This window comes from Rhinopithecus bieti, unplaced genomic scaffold (genome assembly GCF_001698545.2).
Source record: "Rhinopithecus bieti isolate Rb0 unplaced genomic scaffold, ASM169854v2 scaffold_7673, whole genome shotgun sequence".
Classification (NCBI taxonomy): Eukaryota; Metazoa; Chordata; class Mammalia; order Primates; family Cercopithecidae; genus Rhinopithecus; species Rhinopithecus bieti.
Window position 1 is genome coordinate 4469279 of NW_016806375.1, and position 24033 is coordinate 4493311.

Sequence of the window (24033 nt, forward strand, 5' to 3'; positions counted from 1 at the left end):
GCAAGGAGAGGGCTGAAAATTCTTACTCAAATCTTCGAGAGAAGCGGAAGGAGGGTTAGGGAGGGGAGGATTGTCTAACAGAAAAAAATAAAAAAAATTCCTGGTCCCTTTCTTCTTGGGCAACTCTTAATTCCATGGAAGGGTCTACTGCTTGTGCCACTCTCATATGAACTCTGTGGCATAAACCAGAAACATCTAACCCAGTATCTAGTCAAGGGATCTGAGTGATATAAAAAGGAAAAAAAAAAGACACAGCAACCTCTCAAAATAAAAAATAAAATTCATTTATTGAAAAGAAAAAGCTTAACATATGATCCATGTGCAAACCCCCAAACAGAATCTATGAACTCTGGCATGATCCACATCGCTACACATACCATGCTGGAAGTGCACATCCACGCAGGCAAGTAACATACACAGTACTGTCTAGTTAGCAACACCTACGGATTGGTTGATTTTCTTCACACACCATTGACATGTTTTACAATAGAGTTACCAATTTTATTATCCACTGAAAGAACATAGCTTCCCCAGAATCACTTTGATTTAAACCAAATAACACAGTGAATGACAGGCACCCTGCACCTATATCTCCTACCTTCCTCACTCTGATAACCTCCTATCAGGACCATTTATGTCCTCTGGCCAGGGAACGATTCAGTGGCACAAAGGAAAGAGAAGAAATGTTACAGGCTGATATTGTCGGGGCAACAACCAGTCGGACTTACTGTCTAAAAGTATTAACCGTAATTTCAAAGACAAACCACACCCCTTCCTTTTCCCCTAATGGCCTCAGAGATTTGTAATGTACTTTGGAAAATTAACTTCTAAGGCAGACTGGAAGCCAGCCTCAAGTCCTGCCACTTGGACTGTGTGTTTTCTCTTTGAGGAAGCAGCATTGAGGAAGCAGCATTGTGGACCCCGTGGGGGCAGATGCTGAAGCTTGCCTTGACATCTCAGCAGCTACAAAATAAAATTCACTGATACAGAAACCCTTGCTGTGAGCAGTGAGGAGAGAGAGCTGTAAACAGACATAAATTGAGATTTTTGCACTTCTGAAAAATATGAGGTGAACATTCGTGCTAAACAGAGATAATGTTCTAGGAAGGGAGAAATCTGAGAAGAGAAAAGTAAGATGAGAGAGAAGAAACATGATTTTTCAAATGCACTTGTTTAGGATCAACACTTTAAGACTATTGATAAAACTATAAATTTCCTGGGGATAGACAGTGAGCAGTGAGCATCAGCCAATGAATCTGGCTGCAGAGGACAGATGGAAGAGGGCGGCTGAAGTGAAATGACACACATTCACACATATCTCGCCAGGGCTTGTGCAGATGAAGGGATCATAGCAGCTGGACAGCAGCACAACATAAATAATGCCACTTCTGAATGGTGACAACTGCTAGGTAGAGTGAACAGAAGATGCCAGCTCACACTCTTCCCAGCAAGTGTCTGCATTTAGCAGGAGGTGCACTGCCCACTGAGAGCTGGAAGCCTGCTCCCAACAGCAGCATTTGGAGGAGAGAACCACCAAGGGGCTCTGAGAAAGCTACCTCTGACTCGGGGAAATTGGAGTGACAGGAGCAGAGTCACAAAGCTCAAGAGTATCTGGCTGGGAAAGCCCACGGCTCCCCTTTGCTCCAGCAGATGCAGCCTCACACTCCTGAAAGCCTTTGCTCTGTTGCTCTGTGATCGTATTTCTACTTATGGTGGGAGGACACCAGGGAGGCTTCTCTGCTTCAAGAAGCCCTTTGGGCTGCATAAGAGATTCTGGGCTGGCTGAGAGCTGCTTGCATAAGAGGAAGAAGGGCTTCCTCCCACTACTACTGACTGGCTGACCCTTTGCTTGATGCCTAACAGCTGTGCACCTGCACAGCCAGGAAGGCCCACCAGCTGGAGCTGCCCTTCCTGGGTCTTTTGGAGGAGCCACGCAATCAGTCTGTAAGTGTAGCAGGAACACAAGCCAGAGATCAAACAGGCAATGCCAAACTGGCTTCCAGAAATCCTAAAGCTACAGCCAACTCTCCTACATACCGTGTTCTCACAGTCAGGCAGCAATAGCCTGCATCTTGCTAAGAGCTGGGGGACTCCCAGTATTCTCCCATCCAGTCCTCAGGTGCCAACATCACAGTCCCAATCTCAGAACTCGGCTGGGCAGGATGGCCTCTAGCAGCTCTGAGTAAACAGAAACATCCACCAAGGAGGACATGGGCAGGACACAGGTCTGGCCCTCCAGTTGGCCTCTACCTTCTCACTGAGACCACTCTTAGCACCGCTGGGGAAGACAGCTAAGATAGTGGCTGGGCTGCCAGAGCCCAAACTTGGAACCAGGAGATGACAGTTTCCGAGCCCACTTTGGTAACTTCTAAGCCTGAGACTTCAGAAGACAGGGCCTCTGCTACTCCCAGCTAGATTCGTGGTCACATAGCACCTGTTAAGAGTCCACCATAGAACAGAAAGGGTGGTGAAAAGCGTCCTTCTCCTAAGGAAGAACAAGTCAACAATGACGGCATGTTCCTAAGTTAACAAATTATTAGGTAGGTGGGGAGTCACTACAGTAAGAGTCCACTTTTCCCATCCCTTCACCTGGAAGTCAGCTCTCCTGGCTTTGGAACAGAAGAGACAGAAAAAACTGGGGCCATGTGGCTGGGTCACAGCCCTTATGAGCTTTGGGTGAAACACAGAAGCAAAATCCCTGATACATTTTTGCTGCTCTCCTTCAACCAACTTTCAGAGTGAACTGTATCTGCAGTGAAGTAAAAGCCTGGTGACGGAACAGAGGAGACAAGGAGTCGGGTCTGTTACTTACACAGGAACACATACACACACACTGTGCACACACACATGTGCACACACACACCATGCACACACACATGTGCACACACACACAGCTAAAGAGGGGAAATTCATCAATGGCCTTCTGAAATACTTCGTACACCAAGAGGAAAGACGAGGCAGCCCACAGCAAGGCAATGTATCTTCCTCTGCCTTCTCTGAAGTTTGCTCCCAAATCTGAAGGCTGACCTTGAGGAGGGCCAACCTCAAGGCTGTTTGCGAAACCCAGGGAGGCATTCTGGGGGTAAGACAGGGCTCATAATTAGTGTTCAGTGGTTCCTTTCAAAGTCCCAGCCACAGAGGCAGTGTGGGGCCGGGCACTGGTTCTGCCCTATTCCCCACTGATTGTAAACAACCAAGCACCACGCGTAGTGTCAGACCAGTTGCTGTAAAGTCTATGAACTTAATTTCAAACTCTCTGTGCACACTGACCTCAGCTACTCATCCATGGCAATAGAGCGGGTGTCGTCCCGGCACGATGGCAACTGAGCATTGCTGATCCTTTCACCTGGCATGCGCTGAGGCTGAAACATGGGCCTGCACGCACACAGCCCCATTTTATACGCCTTTCACTCAGCCACCCTTCCCTCAGCCCAGTGCACCCACACACTTCTGCAGTCCTTCAATGTCTTTTCAGTATGAAACCAGGCTGGTCAACAGGAGGCAAAATCTGTGCCTCCTCACCGAGGTACATTTTTAGATGATCCTGATTAAAACCTTTGAGTCCTCAGCCAAGAGTGCCGAGGACCCCAGCAGACATCTCCTGGAGCAAGCTTCTTTTCAGCAGGAGAAGTTGAGTCAAAGTTTACTGAAGAAGAAGTAATTCGTAATAGCCCCAGATCTAGAGACAGTCTAAAAACAAAAATCTGATTTTAAATAAAAGATAAATATTTTCAGTTTAGGCAACACTTCCTATGTTTTAAGAGCTAAAGCAACTAAGAATACAGTACTGTGACCCATCCTAAGGAATCCGCGGAAGAGAAGCATTGCCTTAAGGGGCACAGCAAGCCAGAGAGTCAAGATTAAAAACTCCAGTTTGGGGGGCCTGTTTCAAACGACCAGGTAGGTCCAGCCACCCCCTGGAGACTCGAGTAGGAAGAATACTGAGATACAACATTTGGGAGAGAGATGAGAAAGAAGCCCAGCTTTATAAAGAGGGGGAGTTCCCAGTTATTTAATCTATGCCTAGACCAGAAAAGGTGAACACATGAGGTGGGGGACACTAAAATTGTTAAATGAAGTGAACTGTGCAGTAAGAATGAATTGGGTGAGGCGCACCAGCAGCGGGGGAGGAAGGAGGAGGCATGATGAGGGGGAGCTGGAAAGTTCTGGGTGTAAATAGGTACAAGTGACCGATGGCGGCCCTGTCACTAGTGGCACTTCTGCACGTCTGCCACCCCACTTCTCCCCTGCCCTCAGGTTACCTGGCCCGGGGTATCCAGGAGCCAGGCAGAGGGGTTCCCACACAGCAACCCTGATTTTCCTCAGAGCCTGGACCATACCTGAGGCTCTGGGGACAGGTAACGGGGGACACACGAGGCAGGGGTAGGCAGCTGCAGAGACGAACCCAGATCCCTATATGAAGGCACGGGTGGAATTGATGAAGATGGGAGCATTGCTTGGCTGGATCAGCTCATAGAGGGCCTCATAGGTCCCCACCACAAAGCCCACGAAGCCCAGGACGCTGATCAGGGCGTCCTTGAAGATGGTGAGGGGGCTCATGCCCTCTGAGTAGAAGGTGGTGACCTCCAGGAGCGGTGGGATGATGAGGGCCAGGGCGCTGCTGCTCACGGAGCCCACCAGGGAGATGACCAGGTCCAGGCGGGGGATGAGGATGGCCAAGATGCCTGCAGAAAGAGAGGACATGCCTGTTTAAGATGCCCAGAGCTGGGACAGGTCTGTCTCCCTACTGTTGAGCAAATTCAGCATCTGTCCGTGTTCTAGGATAGAGAGCTCTAAGAAAACGCAGACATTATCCAGTTCAATCTCTGTGAAACAGATGCCCAGAAACGTGGAAGAACTGGCGTCCCCCTGCAAGGTCAGCAGAACTGGGACTGGAACCTGGATCTTCTGGCTCCAGGTCCTGGGCTTTCAGCTTTTCCTGCTACAGCGCATGACTTCCATCTTTCTGCACAAAAGGAACCAAATTACATTTCAGGGCAATCTGGTTTCTACCAAAGGAGGGAGGGTAGGGGGCAGAAAAGGAGGTGGACATTTCTGAGCAGCTGCTCATTTTCTTACCACTCAGGGAGACTCCAACACAAACATTTCTACTTGACTGACAAGAAACCAAATAGGAAAAGAAACCCCTCTTTCTGGAAAGACACCGTGATAAAACCACATTTCACAGAGCATTTTCATACAGGTGAAAAAAAGCAGTTTTATCTGCAGGCTGACCCCTGGCGAAGTCCCACACAATAACCATATCTCTGTGTCAGGACACCCACTGCCTCTCACATCTGAAACTCAGTCACGGGTGAGCGAGGAAGGAGGAACTGACAAGAGACCAATGGTGCACTGCCGCAGAAGGTGCCATCAGCTTCCGTGCCATACCAGCCATTGCCAACACTGCCAGACAGTGCTGGAAGCAGGAGGAGGCTTCACCGAATACACCTATCCTAGTGCCCACTGACCCCATGCTTCCCATCTCACTGATCTTTCCACCAGGCAGGCAAAGGCCAGTGTTTCACAGCTTTATTGAGGGTTGTGGGCTCTGGAACTAGGTTCTTGTGTTCAGATCTTGGCTCTGCTTCTAATTAGCTGAATGACACTGGGGAAGGTATGGTAGCTCTCTATTCCCATTTTCTTGTTGGCAAAATGGGGATATTAACTGCTCCTATATCATAGAGATGTCATGATGGTCTAATAAGGTTATGCAGGTGCTTCACAAAAGGCCTGGTGTACAGTAGGGATGTCTTACATGTTAACGTTATCGTCATTAGTATTCATCTTTTTGGCCATGAAAAGTGCATCCTGCCACAGTGCATGACTTCCTGTTAGTTGCTAACCTGTCAGTAATCAAACACAGTTTCACAGATTGTCTCTCCCACTGCTGGGCTACAGCTGGATGCTCCCAGCCTTGATACAGACATCCAGAGCTTATCTACTACCTCACTGATTCCTACAAGAGGGTTACCTTTTATATGAGAGGTTTGCTTCTAAGTTCATTTTGTAAGGCAAAAATGTAGTCAAGTCACTCTAAGAAGGCATCACACTGGTGAGATTGCCAGGACGTCTGAGTCCAAGGCAGCCAATGTCTACATCGATCACTGCTTCTTTGGATGAGCACCAGAAGAAAGGATTGGATTGCATTTCGAGACCAGATTTTGTAAGAAACACTTTAAACTGAAATGTCTGAAGTTGATTTTTGAGGAGCCATAAAAACAAACAACATAGAATAGCACTCCCTGCAGTAAGATGAGAGACATGTGGGAACCAGGACTTACCAGGTAATATAGTTTGGATATTTGTCCCCTCCAAATTTCATGTTGAAATATGATCCCCAATGTCGGAGGTGGGGCCTGGTGGGAAGAGTCATGGGGGCAAATCCCTCATGAATGACTTGGTGCCCTCCCCAAGAGAGCTGTTGTTTAAAAGAGCCTGGTACCTCCCTTCTCCTTGCTCCCTGTCTTGCCATGTGAGGCCTGCTCCCCCTTTGCCTTCTGCCATGATTAGAAGCTTCCTGAGGCCCTCACCAGAAGCAGATGCTGGCATCACACTTCCTGTACAGCCTGCAGAGCCATGAGCCAAAATAAACCTCTTTTCTGTATAAATTACCCAGTCTCACGTGCTTCTTTATAACAATGCAAATGGACTAACACACCAAGGAAAGAGTGGATTCATGCCTCCTGCCTCACACCTACCCTGGAGCTGTGCTGTCCAACACAGTAGCCACTAGCAATGGATGGCTATTTACATTGAAATGAATTAAAATGAAATCAATCCTGTTCTTTATTCACACTAGCCACATTTCAAAGTCTCAACTACCACTGGTGCCTAGTGGCTCACATAGGACATTTCCATCACTGCAGAATGTCTAGTGATACCCAGCAGACAGCACTGCTAAGCACTCACTAGTGGAGGTGAATCTGCCTCTGTTTCACAGGTATGTAACTCCATAAAATTACTACAGTCCTATGGAAAGAGAGGCCCAGAGGGTGTAAACGACAGGAAGCAATAGAGCTGGGACCAGGATCCAGGACCTCAAGCCCCTGGGCCATAACCTCACAGACCTGATGGTCAAGGAAATGCAGAGGGAGAGGAGACAGGGAGTCTGGCGGATCAGTGGCAGGATCTTGTCTGTGAGGAAATGGGAGGCAGATACCCAGGCTAGCTTTCCCAGGGACGCACCATGGGGCGTGGTGGAGAATCCAGCACACGATCAGCCCTGACCTCTTTCTGCTTTGTCAAGTGGAATTGGACAAGGGATTCAAAGCCTGACAGCAAAGGGGCACAAGGATATTGAGTCTCAGATCCACCTCTGCCATAGTGTTATATACTCTGGATCAGTTCTTCATCTTTCCTTCTTCTATTAATCAACCATAACGGCAATTCTCATTAACATCTTCACTGATCTCAAGGCTTTGAGAAGTGTGCAAAAAGTTTAGGCTTTTAATTTCCCTGCAACTCAAAAATAGTATGTTTTCAGCCCTTCGCTGCTTCTAAATAGAGTTGGTGACATCTCCCAAACCTTGAGGGTTGAATATGGAGAAAATTAGAGGTAAAATTGTAGGCTGATGACAAAACAGCATTCTCATCATAGGTCATCTGACGCTCAACAAAAGAGCTGGTCTACTGTGGTACCGACACCAAGACACTTGCTCTCTGTGGGCTCTGCGTCTTCCTGCCTAATGTCACCCTCGCAGTGATGGCGCCAGGTGTTACCGTGGGGTGGAAACTGCACTGAGGAAACAATCGGGAGAACTGAGCCCCAGGGAGAGGGTGGTATAGGAATGAGTGTAGGCTGTGGATTTGGAATGCCCAGGCTTCAACCTCAGCTCTACCACTCAGTGGCTAGTTACTTAAACTCTTTGAGACTCATTTCCCCAACTACTAAACAGGATGGTCAAATGATATCACTCATGTAAAGAAATTAGAGCTCTAAAAACCAATAATAAATATTTCAGTATTATCACTAGTCCCTGCTCCATAACAAGCTGAGTGGCACAGGGCAAATCAGCTTACTATTCTGAGCCTCAGTTCATTCATTTACCTGTGAAATATGGTAACTGGGTGATGTCTGAAGTCTCGCCCAACTCTGAAATTCTAAGGACTATACATTCCAGTGTTAGTCACTTAGGACTGTGTTCTGGGATATGTTCCTCACCTCACTGACAACTGGGAAGCACCACATCCTGCCTGAAGGTGGCACAGCGAAGTGATGGGGCTCCTTTCCTGGAACACATGGCTTGCCCAAAAGGGATCTTCTAAGCCACTTGGTTTCGTATGAATAAAGGAAATGTGAGTTATTCCTTCAGTCCCAGCCACACAAGCATCTCCACAAATGCTGAAGTCTGCTCAAGAGACAGGAGGCCTTTATTATCAGAGAAAATGAGTCCCTGGCAGGAGACAAATCAGAGCCTCTCCCAGCCCTGAGAGTCTGTCATGTCCCCACCCTCTCCCATACTGACCTAGCAGGACATATGGGCACTTCATGACAGTTAAGTGGAGTCAGAGACATGCTCCACTCTGTGGCGAGAGTTAAGTGGAAACAGATACAGAAGCTTGGGATCACAATTTTTCCTCTGATCGGACAAAGATCTTCTGCTTCATCATGATATTTTATAAGTAATCTAAAAACTTGTTCTTGTTTTCACCACTATATAAGATAAATATGCCTATTAAAAATATCCTTAGTAGAGATTTTAAGAACATTTCTCTCCTCTTAAAGCCAAGATCACATGGCTGCAAAGGGAAGTCCCTCTTCGTGTCCTAGCTGAACCACATACTCACCACTGAACCCTACACAAAGCGTGACACCGCAGAGGGCAAGAGCGAGCCTCCCACTAACATGAAGTGGGAAGAAGAGAAGGATGTCCAAACCAAATCAGTATCAGCAGCTCCCAGGGTTCAACAGCACGGGTATCTGTTTTGCCACCATGGAAAATGACTTTAACTCCAGAAGCAGCAATTGACTACTCAGACACGTGGGGGCAAATAAAACCCCTTCTGGCACCAAATGTGTTCTGTGAGTTAAAGTGCCTACGAAGAGAAACTCAACAAGGTAGAGATCTCAGGAAGCAGCCAGCCAGGAACACCCCTCTCCCAACTCTCCCCTAATCCCTGCACCGCCCCCCTACACGAAAAGACCCCAGCCCAGACAAAGAGGAAGACATATGTATAACAAACTCAGTTATACACTTCCCGGCAGCAGCTCAGCTGTGGTATGTATCAAAGCGGGGACAGAGGCCAACCTCAGCTCAGCCACACGATTAGTCAAGAGGGCTCCAACAGTATTACAAAACGTCTTCCCTTCGGGTGAAGAGACACAAAGAATATGATCTTTTAAACTGCTGAAGCAACATAAGGCCAACAGTCATGTTCACAGAAGGAACTGGATTCTGAAGCCTGTGGTTTTGAACCAGCATCAGAAAGAGCTGACTTATGCACAAGACAAGAGCAAAGCACTGAAAAGAACAAACACACACTTAGGAAGTATGCTCGCCATTTACGGCTCTTGTGCTGGGAGCTCTTGCTATTTTATTATGATCAAAGCTCTTAAAACCTACCATGTTACTTTTAAATGTTTATAAATATGCCTTTAAAATTCACAATAGTCTTGGACAGAATACAAAATTTGACTTAGTGGGGGTATAAATTTAAAAAATATGAAAGCAAGGGAAACAACCTCCATGTCTAACATTAAAGAAGTACCTTAGTTAATATGATTCACCAATACAGTGAAATACCATGAGGTCATGAAAATATTAGTGAAAGATATGAATATTCGTGATATAAAATTAAATAAAATGTGAAAGACAAAGTCATATGTAAACTACAATTGCAACTATTTTTACAATGAACCCATGAGGATTAAGACACAGAAGATACAATGCAAAAAATATATTACTTTGTTAAACTGGTAGAATATTGGAATTTCTTCTTTTATTCCCAAATGTTTTTACACTGACTTTCTTTTAGAGTAATATTTGTGTAGAAACTTAAAATCAAGCGCCAAGCATCTGTACAGAATCACAGAATTTTGGAGTTCAGAGAAATCTTGGAGATCAGACACCCGTCCTATCTTACAGTTGAGGACCCTGAGGCCTTGCGAGGGTTCCTGGAGGCGGGCCAGGGTTACACAGCTAATGAATGATACTGCTCTTCTTCACTGTAGCTGCAAGACTAAAAAGTGTGAAAGGCCCAGAGGTTCGAAGAAGCTACTCTGCTTGGACCTGGAAGCTTCATCCTCTAAAAATCTGACTGCTTGGAATGTTTTGCAGCTCTGCATTCAAGTCTGAACAGGCTTCTTGAATAATGCGATTTTATGTAATTATATCTTCAGAAATAGGTTTCTGAAATTTTCATAGCGAACTGAAGTAAAATGTGTCACATGGCAAATGCCACAGAGAATCAGTATGAATCACTGAAGGATGGATGGGTTATTGCTCCAAAGAAATCTAAAAAACCATTGATCCTACAACTCCAGACTCCACCAGGTGGGGCCAGCCTCTTCCACACAAGGTCTGGACATAAGGTGACCTGCTAAGTCAGCATTTCCAAAAATATGGGCTGGAAGTAGATACTGTCCAATATGAAATCATAACAAAATGAGCATTATTCTATGAAATACTTGTTTTTCCTCCCCTTTTTCTCCAACAGTTTGAAATTAAGCATCACAAAGTCCGTATCAGCCATAGTCATCTTTGGAGGATGGGGGAGAGTGGGGAGAAAGCTGAATTCCAAGAAGGCAAAAAAAAAAAAATGAAACTACACCAAATTCCTCCTGTTCCCCTTGGAGGATGAAGAGGAGGAGGAAAAGTTGTGGAAAAGATAGGAAAACACCAGAAACAGCAAAAAAAGAAGCTGCTGTTAAAATGTATGAGTATAAATGAAAAACATCAATTAAAGATCTAAAATCACACACTAATCAATGGTGCTGAAAGATCTGAAAGAACAGAAAAGCAAGAACAAAATGAACTTGCATGAATACATTTAAGTTGCTGCTACCATGAAAGGCCTCTACAGAGTCCCACAATTACTTCAAAGTCTCCAAAGAAGGTGAGTGCTCTGAGAGATAAAGGGGCTGCCTTTTGAACAGGATGACATGCAATGCTAAGTCACAACAGATCACAGAAGGGAAAAACAACTGCACACACTTGAAGACCAAAAGCAGCCGTGTCTTCTGAGCATCGTGCTGTTGAAGGGAGACGAGACTCACAGACAGGGCCAGGAAAAGTGAAGCAAAATCCAAGAGGCATCTAAGGATAACATGAGGTCTGTGAATCAGAGACTACTGTCTCCTGTGGGGTGCTGCAGAAATAAACCTGGCAGGAAGTGTGACATATGCTACAGGGAGGCTGAGTCAGGCTGGAGGGGAAAACTGGGCAGGGAGAGGAGCCAGGCTCCTGTCACTGCCCCAGTTCAATTGGCAGGGAGGAGAAGCTGTTTAGTCAGGAAGGCACATTTTACCTAGAGAGACCTACTTTTTCTGGAAGGAACACTTTGGAGAAAAGCAGATTATTTGAACTAACCACACTCTTTCTTCCAGTGCCCTTTAGATTTAAGAATTGGGCCCTGAGAGTTTACATTATAAATACGGTACATGTGAAAGCTGTCTCCTCAGCACTTAGAGCTACTCCATCCACGATGGAAATATACACCTTAGAATCAAAGCATGGGGAGTTACTGGCACAAGATAGGATTAAAATCTGGAATCCAAACATCCCATCTTAGCAGTACATGTTAAGGCAATCTACTAGAAAAGCAGGATACATCATGTTCCTTCTTTTTCAGTCACTGTGGGAAGAGCAGCTGGCTTTCAACAGCCCTGGGCCCTGGATTAGCAGCTGCGTGGGCTGTTTCTATAGGCTGGTCTAGGAGAGGGCCTGAAAGAATGACTAAGAGCAAATGCTAGACAACATTCCCATCTTTCATCCTTAAAACATTCAACCCGAATTAGAATTTTAAAAATCATATGGATCTATTTTTATTCCAAAGACAGAGGCTCAGACTGAATAATTTAAGAAAATTCTCAGGGAAGTCTCAATGTAAGCAAAGAGGTTCTTGTTCAAAAAAAAAAAAAAACAAAACAAAACAAATAGAACCAAAAGAGGAATCTATGCTTTAAGCATTTCCATTTGGAAAACTATTGCAAATCTCTTAGAAACTTAAGTTCACTATTATAGACCAATTTGCTCCAGGGTTCTCTAGTCTACCAACTCACAAAAGCTACAAAAAAAAAATTTTACTTTTATTTTCTAAATGTCACCAGTTTTCAACCACAGCAAACAGAAGGATATCCTGTCTTTTAACTTACACTCCTTGGAACGGGGCTGAGAGAAGAAGAATAAAACACAAGTGATCAATCAAATGCCTAGGTTAATCACTAGAAATTTTCTGAAACATATTTAGTAAGACTGACATTAAAAAATGTGTAGAATACTATCGTACAGGCTCTAAAGGAAATCTAAGGAGTAACTTGTCACACTGGAAAAACAACAATTCGAAAAAACAAATAAGTACCCTTCATCAAAGTAACTTATACTCATTACAGATACGGGTTAAATGGCTTTCAGACCTTTACCTTATTTAATATGGGATAGCAGTTGTATGTCTTTACTCTGAATGATAACCATCTCCACAGCATTTCATACCCTATCTATAAATAAACCACTGTCCTCATTCCCATGTTCTTTAGAGTACATAATGTAATTAATTCACTTCCCCATCTGGAGGTGCCTCAACTCTGAAAGCGAGGCCATGGGCCAGGTTCTCTGTTCACAAACATAGGCAGTATGTGTCAAAAGACACGTACTGTCTTTTCTCACGCAAGCCCTGGAGACTGGGTGCCCTTTAGGGGAAAACAAGCAAGGCAATTATTGTCTTCTACTCACACGTTAGGCAGACCAGCACTGTGCGCACAAACAGGTCCACCACTAACTCACAGTGCTCGGGTGCTCGGGACACAAAGAAGGGGATGATGATCTCAGCTGGGACGTAGAACTGGAGCGCATAGGTGAAAAAGATCCCGATGGAGTACAGCAGCTTAACGGACTGGTACAACCTGCCGAGACAGACAGGAGACATTCCAAGCCTGCTCAGCACACTTATACATCATCAGCAAGAGTGCAAAATGGTCCCATTGCGATTTGTTGACACTTATCAAGGCTACAAATCCACGTCCTTCGGACCCAGCAATTTCATGTCTAAACATTTAGCTCGCAGATATCCTCGCGCATGTACACAAAAGCTTATATTCACAATATCTCACTGCAGCACTATTTAAGAAGGAAAGACTGAAAACAATTTAAATGTTAACCAGTGGGAACTGGTTAGACAAATCGTGGTGCCCCCATATAGCTTTTAACAAAGTATAAGGCAGAACTCCAGGTGTGATATGAAACTATCCCCACGATATATCACTCTATCATGTGATATAGTATATCACTATCATGGGGACACTTTTATATCACTTTTTTTAAGTGAAGAAAGCACGAAGCAATACAGTATCTATAGAGTGCTACAATTTGTCTTAAAAAAGAAAAAAGAGGGAAAAAAAACATACCCTCGCCCCACATGACAATCTTACATACATTAAGCATCTCAAAAAAAAAAAGAAAGAAAGAAACTGGGAATATGATTGCCTCTGAAATGGGAAATTGTGAAACTGGGAACTAGAGTGGAGGGCGAGGGGTGGAAACTAAATGCTCTCTGTGTACCTTTTGAAAATCTGAATCTTTGCCATGGGTATATGGGTGTATATGCCTTCGAAAATAAAAACAAAAATGCAATTAAAATGTCACAAGCCTATTTATATCTGTCCCATCCGAGTCAAGTGTCCCTAGAATTAGATGAAGACACTGCAGGACCAAGAGGCCGGAGCAGAATTCCATCTTTCCATACCACTATGGCTCTCTTCCTACTACTGCTTCAGGTGTAGCTTCCAAAAAAGACGTTAACTCACCATGGGATATCCCTATTTTATCACTTCAGTGCCTTGACTGCAGAGTAGGAAAAAAGTCTGTGATCAACTTACAGATCTGACGTGGTCATTAAAAGGAAAGGTCTCTGTCCCTAAGCAAAGCTCCACTTCAAACCAGACCTTCATGTGTTAAGCAGCAAGAAACATTTGTTCTCCCTTGTTGGAAATCTATTTAAATGTGCTAATACAGACTGTGTATATGTGCATTGAGTTTCTCTGTGGTTGAACTTAAAATCTAGAAGATGTTCTTATGCTATAAGCAGGAGAACAACCTTGTAAAGACTGAGTTTGGTAAAAGGTCATATTTGCTCCACGAATAGATAATAAAAACTCTTTGAAACAATTTGGTGGCTCTATCATTAAACTCAAAGCAGCCCGAAAGCCTCTGGAGAGCTGTGAAGTCTGGACTCAGGAGAGTGACACCTGCAGGGATAGCCAAATAAATTACACCCAAATAGAGGCAGAAAAGTTACAGCAGCTGGGTTTGGGGTGTTAGGAAAGAAGACAGATGCTCCTCTATGGCTTCAGATCATGTGGGCTGCTTCTGTTGCTCCCGATTCATTTATCTTTCAGGGAAAAGTGACACAGTTACACCAAGCTACTACCTGCCTCTTCCTTCTTGGAAGGGCAGAAATGTTTGGCAATTTAAAAGTAGGCACCAGATGGATATGCCAATTACCCTGAGCTGATAATTACACACTGTATATATGTATCCAAATGTCACACATACTGCATACAGATATATAATTAGTATGCCTCACGAGTTAAAATCAACTGAAAAAGAATTTTAAAAAATAAAAAGCGAATCCAGGTCTATAGCCATACCATTCTGAATGTGCTCAATCTCATCTGATCTTGGAAGCTAAGCAGGGTCAAGCCTGGTTCGTACTTGAATGGGAAAGCCCCTGGAAATATTGAGTGCTGCTGATTTAAAAAATACAATACAATAAAACAAAACAAAACAAAATAAAAAGCACACCCAGGCAGATCAGCCAGCCTAGACTGAAAGGTGATTCTGATCCACAGGGCACTCAACAAGCTTCTCAGTGTCTGCTAACAGCTGCTCTCCACCATGAGATGATTAATCTTCAAAACAGGATGGTTGCTCAGCACATGCCCTGAGATACCATCTACCTTTTCAGGAAGCATTTCAATATGGCTATTTCCCTATAATACACTCATCAATGCAAGAGAGGTACGAAAGGACTCCCAACAATCCCCGGCCCACAGTGAGATGCTCCCACCTGCATATCAAGCCTGTGACTACCAAGGGAGAGGCACAACTGATGCTGGGAACCAAATGCAGGTTTGCCCTCCCATCTCCCTGTCCATTTGGAATGGTTTACAGTGAATGGACTAGATACTCGGTCCTTTTGAGCTTAGGAATTCCAAGGAGAAATGGCTTATCCATCAGCTGATCAGCACCACTGGCTTCAGCAGAAGGCTCTACATGAATAACGTAAACAGAATGCAGTCCAGGGCAGCCAGTGAGGGCTGGCAGTAGCAGAAGACGGTGGGCTAGATTGAAGTGGGCTGGTTTAAGAGATAAGTAAGAGGAAAAATCCACACTCTGATCCATTAGTTTTAAAAAATATCCAGTGCTCCTAGGTTTCCATCCTCCCCTGACGTACCAGCAGTTGGGCAGGTTGAGGGTTATGCTGCCTTGGATATTAGCTCCAAATTGCAGGTACCCCAGACACCCCAGACTGATGTAGAAGATGGTGACGATGACCATGCCCAGGTATAGGATGAGTGGGAACTTCCGAGGATCCTTCATTTTGTTTTCCAGGGGTAGAACCTATGAGAGAGGAGTGAGAGAGGAGAGAAAGTGCAGAAAAAAGCAAAGTTAATGGCCAAGAAAAAAAAATGCTCAGAAAAAAAGTAACTCTTTTATCCCCAGAATTCTCCAGAAGCACATCTCCTCTTTAAAGTTATTTCATCAGACGTTATGCTCTTGGAACTAGAAGGGACTCCGCAGTCCACTGCCTAGCCAGGAAGTCCTAAAAGTAAGGGTGGGCAGGACACGAGCCCAGGACTCCTGGCTCAGGACAGTGCTCTGTTCTCCTGCTGCAGGATCCCTGCAGGCTGGGAATGTCCCTTGCCCTGTGAGTGAGGCCACATGGCAATCAGAAGGCCTTCCCACATCATGCCCACCTGGCATCTAACCTGAGATCACAGCTTCCTGCTAACCTGTCTAAAGAATGCAAAATATAGGTCAGGGAAACTGCCACTCTAGCTCAACAGGGGCAAGCACGAGCAGCGACAAGTTAAACCTCCAAGTGATAGAAGCTGCAGTGCGAAAGACAGCATGACTTCATAGAGGATCTCGAGACATGGGTACTTAACAACGCCCAGTTTCCAGACTCCTATTACAAACCACTGACCTTTGCTGCCTCCTTCGTCATAACAGAGGACATTCTTTAACTGTGGTAAAGGCAAAGGAAAGGCCCCTATGAAAATGAGTTTATTTAGGAATTGGGAAAATGGTGTGACTGTGAGGATCTTCACGGTCTGCCATCAACTGGATCTGGCACGGCTAATATGGAAGAGCAGCACTGAGCAATGTCTAGCCGTGCCACAAACTTTGATCTTGTTATTACACTTATTTTCCTGCAGCGCCTGCGGCCATGAAGCACAATGGGTCTGTGCTGCACACACCAACACCATCCTGCTGCAGGCCTGGTGCTCCCAGGGGCTCCCAGTGTCCCCCACCACCTGCTCCAGCTTCAGTTAATCCACATCCATTAGAAACAGCTTCTAAATGTATCTGTCAGTTTTCTTCATACCAAGAATACAAAGAGCCAGAGGGCAGGGAGCCCATCTCCTCCATGTCCTATCTGGCCTGTGACAGTTGCATGAACACAGAGCACACGATGAATACACAGTGTGCAGCCTGGCACTTTACCCTGATGCAATGAACAAGCTCTAGATCCAAAACCAAGAGTCAATCTAGCAGTGTTCTCTCTCTATTGTAAAAAAGTAGAAATACAGGCCGGGCGCGGTGGCTCAAGCCTGTAATCCCAGCACTTTGGGAGGCCGAGACGGGCGGATCACGAGGTCAGGAGATCGAGACCATCCTGGCTAACACGGTGAAACCCCGTCTCTACTAAAAAATACAAAAAAAACTAGCCGGGCAAGGTGGCGGGCGCCTGTAGTCCCAGCTACTCGGGAGGCTGAGGCGGGAGAATGGCGTAAACCCGGGAGGCGGAGCTTGCAGTGAGCTGAGATCCGGCCACTGCACTCCAGCCTGGGCGACAGAGCGAGACTCCGTTTCAAAAAAAAAAAAAAAAAAAGTAGAAATACAAAGAAATCTTGAAAACAAATAATGTTTACAGAATAACTTTATATACAAGTGGTGATGAAACCAAGCAAACAATTTCTGCACTGTGCTGTTAGGGAAAGCTACTAACAATTTAGCACGAGGTCCCTTAGGATGCCCAGGAACCCAAGGCCTCTTGGCATCTTTCCACACTTTCTCGGCCTCTTCTTTCCAGTCCTGAGTTCTTGGGATCTCTTTCTCACTGCTGAAATACGGGCCTGCTCAGGCTTCTGCCCCAGCAGCAAGAAACCATTTGTGTTTCTGAATTAAAGTGAGATCCTCTTCATGGGCAATGAAAAGCCCCAAGAAAGAGCACAGGGCAAGGTATAAAACCTCAAGCAGATCAGTGATTTACATGTGATCACTCCCAAAGCCTCCTCCTCCATGAGGTCAGAGCCTCAACGTATTCCATCAACACCACTTGGGTGATTTCTCACGATTCTGACAAAAAATGTGTACAGCTTCTAGGTTTTCTTAAAAGCAAATAAGGTGTCTGGGAAATCAAAAAAGAGAAAGAAGTGCCATGCCAGGAGGAGGCTCTTCCCATTTGTGGAGCCCTTGGCCAGGAATAACTTTCTTCAGCGAAGAGTTTTGTACCATTATTATGAAAAATACAAATCAAATTCAAATTAGGTAAAATTGAGGGGTAGATTCCTCTTTAGGAAAAGCATTCGGTGAAATCACAGAATGCTGAGCCAAGAGTGAAGCCTGCTTTTTTGCATGCAGAAAATACACCAAACCAATGTTGTAGGGCAGAGAAATTATTCATACATTTATTGATTCAATAATAAAATAATATTAATAAAGTTAAAATCTATTAAACATTTACCATGTGTCAGGGTCTGTGCAAAGCACTTTGCACATATCTCATTTAATCCTAATAACTATGAATCATTAAGTTCACTTTTCAGGAATAAACAATGAAGGCTCAAAGAGGTGAAGCCCTTGCTCAAGGTCACACAGCTACTCTATGGCAGAGCCAGGACTTACCCCCAAGTCAGTCTGACTCTAGACCTTGCCTTCCTGATTGCCATATACTATTGCTTACTGCACACATAGGAGATAAGTGTGTAATGAAGGGGCCTTGAATGTAAACATTTTAAAATTACATATAATTTGTCTTGAAAAGTTGAAGCTGGGAAATCTCAATGGAATCACCGAAACACTATTCACTAACTGACCAGTGAGTCACAGAAGATAATTTCTTTTTTTTGAGACAGAGTCTTGCTCTGTCACCCAGGCTGGAGTACAGTGGTACGATCTTGGCTCACTGCAACCTCCGCCTCCCTGGTTCAAGCGATTCTCCTACCTCAGCCTCTTGAGTGGCTGTGATTATAGGCGTGTACCACCATGCCCAGCTGATTTTTGTATATTTAGTAGAGACGGGGTTTCACCATGTTGGCCAGGCTGGTTTCGAACTCCCGACCTCAAGTCATCCCCAGGCTCCAGCCTCCCAAAGTGCTGAGATTACAGGTGTGAGCCACTGCGCCTGGCCTCAGAAGATAATTTCTAACAATGTTTCCTCAGCATTCCTTGAAACAGACCTGGAGGACACCAAGGGCACCAGAGAACACTAGCCCAAATCACAGTGCAGTTCTTACCATTCCAATGCCTTCAAATGCAAAAATCGCTGTGCCAAAGAAGAGAGGGTAGGTCTTCCAGGGAGCCACCAAGGGGAGGTGGCTGGGGTCTGGGATCCTCTGAAAGAGAGAAAGCAAAGCAAAGCAAAACGCTATACAGAAATTCAAGATTCGAACTGTGAATCAGACGGGTCATACCTTTTAACATATCCGAGATTCTCTAAAGGAAGGTAGTCTAATACCTGACAGATGTTTAGGGACATTTAACCTTTGTACGTTTTCTCTTCAGGCTAAGAAAACCCACTTGTTTGGGGAAAGACAAGCCCAACATACTATTAAAACTCAAATGTTGGGGCTTGCATAAAAAGAGTCACATTCTTTCACGAGGTAATCCCATCCCAAGAAAGTGAATTCAAGTAGGAAAAAACCAAAGATGAAAAACACTGAGCAAAGCTGTTTAATAAAGTAACTGAAAACAACATAAATGCTCCCAAACAAGCATATATTGTATATTTTGTAGAGATCCTAAACAAGGGATCAGTTAAGTAATTAACAACATATCAGCTAAACCACAGAATACATACACTATTTATTTATTTGGAGACAGAGTTTCCTTCTGTTGCCCAGGCGGGAGTGCAGTGGCGAGATCTCGGCTCACTGCAACCTCCTCTGCCTCCTGGGTTCAAGCAATTCTTCGTGCCTCAGCCTCCCAAGTGGCTAGGAACTACAAGTGTGCACCACTACACCTGGCTAATTTTTGTATATTTTTGGTAAAGACAGGGTTTCACCATGCTGCCCAAGCTGTTTGTGAACTCTTGATCTCAAGTGATCTGCCTACCTCGACCTCCCAAGGTGCTGGGAGTACAGGCATTGGACACTGCGCCTGGCCAGTATGCACTATTAAAAAGTAAAAATTGAGACAACTAAGTAGAATATGAAAATCTACTTATGAAATATTAGGGAGAAAAAATTTTAATTTTAATTTATATATTCACTCTGATACAACTACATAAACACCACAGATAAAGCTGGAAGGGAAGAGAAAGTGGTAAATTTTCAGATTGGTTCTCTTACTTTTTCCTCTTCTTTTCTTACCCTTTTTTAAAATTCTTATCAATGAGCTTGAGCACTCTGAAAGTATTACCAAGAAGCACACAATAGGAGTGTTGGAACATGTGGGGAGAAAGAGCAAAAAGAATGTTTTCAAAAATAGGCCAAAAAAAAAGGGGGCAACTGTTAACTGAAGGTACAATGTTAAGATTGTAGAAGGAAGGAGGCTGTGATGGTTAATACTGAGTGTCAATTTGATTGGATTGAAGGAGGCAAAGTATTGTTCCTTGGTGTGTTTGTGAGGGTGTTGCCAAAAGAGACTAACATTTGACTGGGACTGGGACTAACATTAACAGTGGACTGGGAAAGGCAGACCTACCCTCAATCTGGGTGGGCACCATCTAATCAGCTGCCAGCTCAATCAGTGGCCAGATTAAAAAGCAGACAGAAGAACATGAAAAGGCTAGACTGGCTTAGCCTCCCAGCCTACATCTTTCTCCCGTGCTGGATACTTCCTGTCCTTGAACATCAGACTCCGCTTTCTTCAGCTTTGGGACTCGGACTGGCTTCCTTGCTCCTCAGCCTGCAGACGGCCTGTTGTGGAACCTTGTGATCGTGTGAGTTAACATTCCTTAATAAACTCCCCTGTATGTGTACATCTATCCTATTAGTTCTGTCCCTCTAGAGAACCCTGACTAATACAGAGGTATAGTTGCAAAATCCTCCACCGAACAAGTCTCCAGTAACAGACTGTGTGGAAGGGGCAGGGTAAGGAGGGGGGATTCAAACTGCTCTCTTTTTAAAATTTGGCTTTCTAAACCTCATGCATACATTGCTTCAATTAAAATGAAAATTGATGTTAAAACAGCCTTTTACAATGTTTTACAATTGATTTAACTATATGGATAGTTGGATAATACGAGGCATGCTCTTAACAGGCTTCAGAATAATTTCAGGCAAGTAAAAGGAGATCCATTATTAATCTCTGTAACAGCCTTCTCTTTGAAAGATTTCAAAGCAGCGATACTGCTTTTGAAAAAATAAAAAAAAATTAAATAAATACGTTTCCCTGGGCCCCTGCTAAGAAATCTGTTAGGTCTCTTCGTGAGAAGCATTTCAATACGTGGAATGAAGACAGGCTAATAGGTATTTTTCGTCTACAATGGGACTTGAGAGCAAGAGTGCCCTGTAGTTATTCCTGAGTCACAAATGTGACATAAGTTATTGGAAACAGGTGCTATCTGTTGGTTAGTGAATGACTCCCGCTCTTGTTCATACATTAGATCAGATTCAAGTATCAGATCGGGAATTTCACAATCCATGTCCGGGGATATTGTGGGAATGACGCCAGCAGAAGGAGTGTATATTCTACATACTTACTGATTGCTACTGACCCAGCCAACTAAATGAGAAAAGTTTAATTTATAAAGAAACATACATGTTAAAATCAGCTTGTTATCAACATAGCTCCTCAATTCTGTAACACAGTAAGTCTTCACTCGTCATCAACAGGTTCTTGGAAACTGAGACCTTAAGTGAAACGATGTAGTCACTTCCTTCAATGCTGTTTTGTTATAACACTGATGAGAAAAAAACTGATTTTGCTATATATACATTTCATGGATTGCAGTTTCTAAGAACGTATCGATGTTATGTGAGGTCTTACCATATTATCAATTATAATAATAACAGTATTTTGAGAAAATGCTGTTAAATGTACACATGGATTGTGAGATGTATTCTTGCAATTCTGAAACTGTTATAACTATGAAAAAATACATCTCAGAAGCAACAATATGCAGTGATAAAACATTTATTGGGAGCTCCCTCTGTGCAAAGCACTCTGCCTGGAACTCTTCCATTTGAGATTCCACATGCCGAAGACAGAAGGGAACCTGCTCAGGTGGAAGACCTTGGTCTGCTACCTACAATGGCACGTGCATGAGGGGCAAAAGGAACAGTCATATATGTGCTTAGGATTAGGGAAAAAAATCAGAAACATTGAACAGTAGGGGAATCCTCATGGTAAGTGGGGCAAAATGCCAAAACAGAACAGTAGTAACAAGCAGCAGAGGCAGCAGCAACAAAAACGACCTAGAGGGAGCGTATTTAGCTATATGACACATCCAAATGAAGCAATTACAACACTATGGGCAGCGACTACATCAAAACACAGCCAAACCTCCTCCCCCATGCTGCACTATTTGATTACAGCACAACTTCTGGCTAAGCCCAGAGGAAGACTCGGAATTGCTCTCAAGAAATCAGCAGGGCTGCCCTTATGCAGACATTGCTCTGTGTCCTGGTTATACTATGAATAGACATCACTCTGGATGCATACTACCAGTTGGTTGGGACTGAGACGCTACAAGAACCCAAATTCTCATCCCAGTCCTCTGATCATGGCAACCACCACAGCCCGACTACCTGCAATGATTTAAAACCAAATGCAACAGGTGTGCCTGTCTACGGGGAGTGGCATCACTCAATTCATCTTTAATGTCCACTGGAGTATATCCTAGGTGCTCTTGAGAGCTCTAATTACAATGTGAAATCATGGGTAAATATTTACCCTTCCTTGTTTGGTAATGGAAATGGTCTATCGTGCATTCGCAGGCCCTCCTTCCAGTCTCATAAAAAGGGACGCAAAGAACTATTTATTTTATGTTTAAAAAAATAGTTCTGCAGAAGAAGAGTCAATATCTGCCACTCATCTGACTTATCATGATGAAAAAACAGTCAATATTCACAGAGCACAATGTTAATCTAAACTGATAATGTCATTTGCTTAGCACAATAAGTTCTGCTTTTTATGAGCCACTGATTTCCTGGAAACTGTATCAGTGGGTGACTGGGTCACTGTTAAGCAGACTGTATGAAAATGAGATAATATTCACCTGTCAGACTGACCAAAATAATACTAATATAATTATACTATATATAATACTAATATAATATATAATACATACTATATATAAATAATACTAATATAATATAAATAATACTAATACATCCAGTATTAGTTAAGGGTGGAAAAATGGGCATGTAAATACTGTGGAAGGGAGTCTCTATGAAATTAGGAAATAGCTTTTGGAAAAAACAACTTGGTAACATAAAAAAAAAAATCAAAAGTGCATACTTCAGTAATTACACATCTAGACAAATATCTTAAAGAAGTATTTATACAAGTCCACAAAAAGGAATGCACAAGAACATCTCACTGTCTTAATACTGAAATAATACTAAAAATTATCAATTACCTGATAGCCACTGAGTGGGGACTGGTTAAATAAATGGCAGCAAATCTCTACTCTGTGATACAATGTGACAGCTAACAACAAGGTAGAGCCAGGAATACTAACCTGGAAGGCTCGCTGAGGCATTTTTAAGGTGGAAAAAGGCAAGGTAGATGAACATGTAACTTTACAAAATTATGTTTCAAAAACGAAAACAAAATATATTTTAATGTATTTCTCGATATATTACATGGGCTGTAAATCCATTAACAGGATCTAGAATGAGACAGACCAATCACACAGAGCGAGTCCCTGAGAGGAGACTCAGGGTGGGGACGTGGTATTCAAGAGGTATTTGTGTTGTCTGCATTTTAATGAATATGTACTGATGAATTAGTTGGTGAATTGAATTTAAGTATCATTTTTAAGTTATTCTTTTATTTACCTGCTTTTACTTTTTTTCCTTTTCTCAAGCCTTAGAAAATGCATTGTCATTTTCATGAACAGTCATAGTGTTTTAAGGGCACATTTTTCTTAGCCTGATCTCCTGATCTTCTACCCATCTATATACAGATGTTCTCTCTCATGCCACCCCACAGACTTGCCTGCATGGGCTAAGTGAGGGCAGGGAACAAGTGAATTTATAATTTTGACAAATAAAAATTAACTGGAGTTGATAAGGAATTACTTATCTAAATACATGTTAGAAAAATTAATTTTTGGAGGGGCGGAGCAAGATGGCCGAATAGGAACAGCTCCAGTCTCCAACTCCCAGCGCGAGCGACACAGAAGACCGGTGATTTCTGCATTTTCAACTGAGGTACTGGGGTCATCTCACTAGGGAGTGCCGGACAATCGGTGCTGGTC

At 43.7% G+C, this 24033-nt stretch overlaps 1 protein-coding gene across 5 annotated transcripts in view; it reads right to left on the reverse strand.

The window, feature by feature from the left end:
* Positions 1 to 262: 262 nt before the first annotated feature.
* The window catches only part of SLC36A1 (solute carrier family 36 member 1), a 60226-nt gene continuing 36455 nt past the window's right edge, over positions 263 to 24033 (reverse strand). For all 5 annotated transcript variants that reach the window (XM_017875734.1, XM_017875735.1, XM_017875733.1 and 2 more), the window contains 4 exons: positions 18902 to 19000; positions 15613 to 15779; positions 12894 to 13063; positions 263 to 4685 (listed from right to left, as the gene is read on the reverse strand). In XM_017875734.1, coding sequence (XP_017731223.1) covers positions 4414 to 4685; positions 12894 to 13063; positions 15613 to 15779; positions 18902 to 19000 — 708 coding nt within the window. In that variant the 3' untranslated portion in view covers positions 263 to 4413. The remainder of the gene's footprint in view (positions 4686 to 12893; positions 13064 to 15612; positions 15780 to 18901; positions 19001 to 24033) is intronic.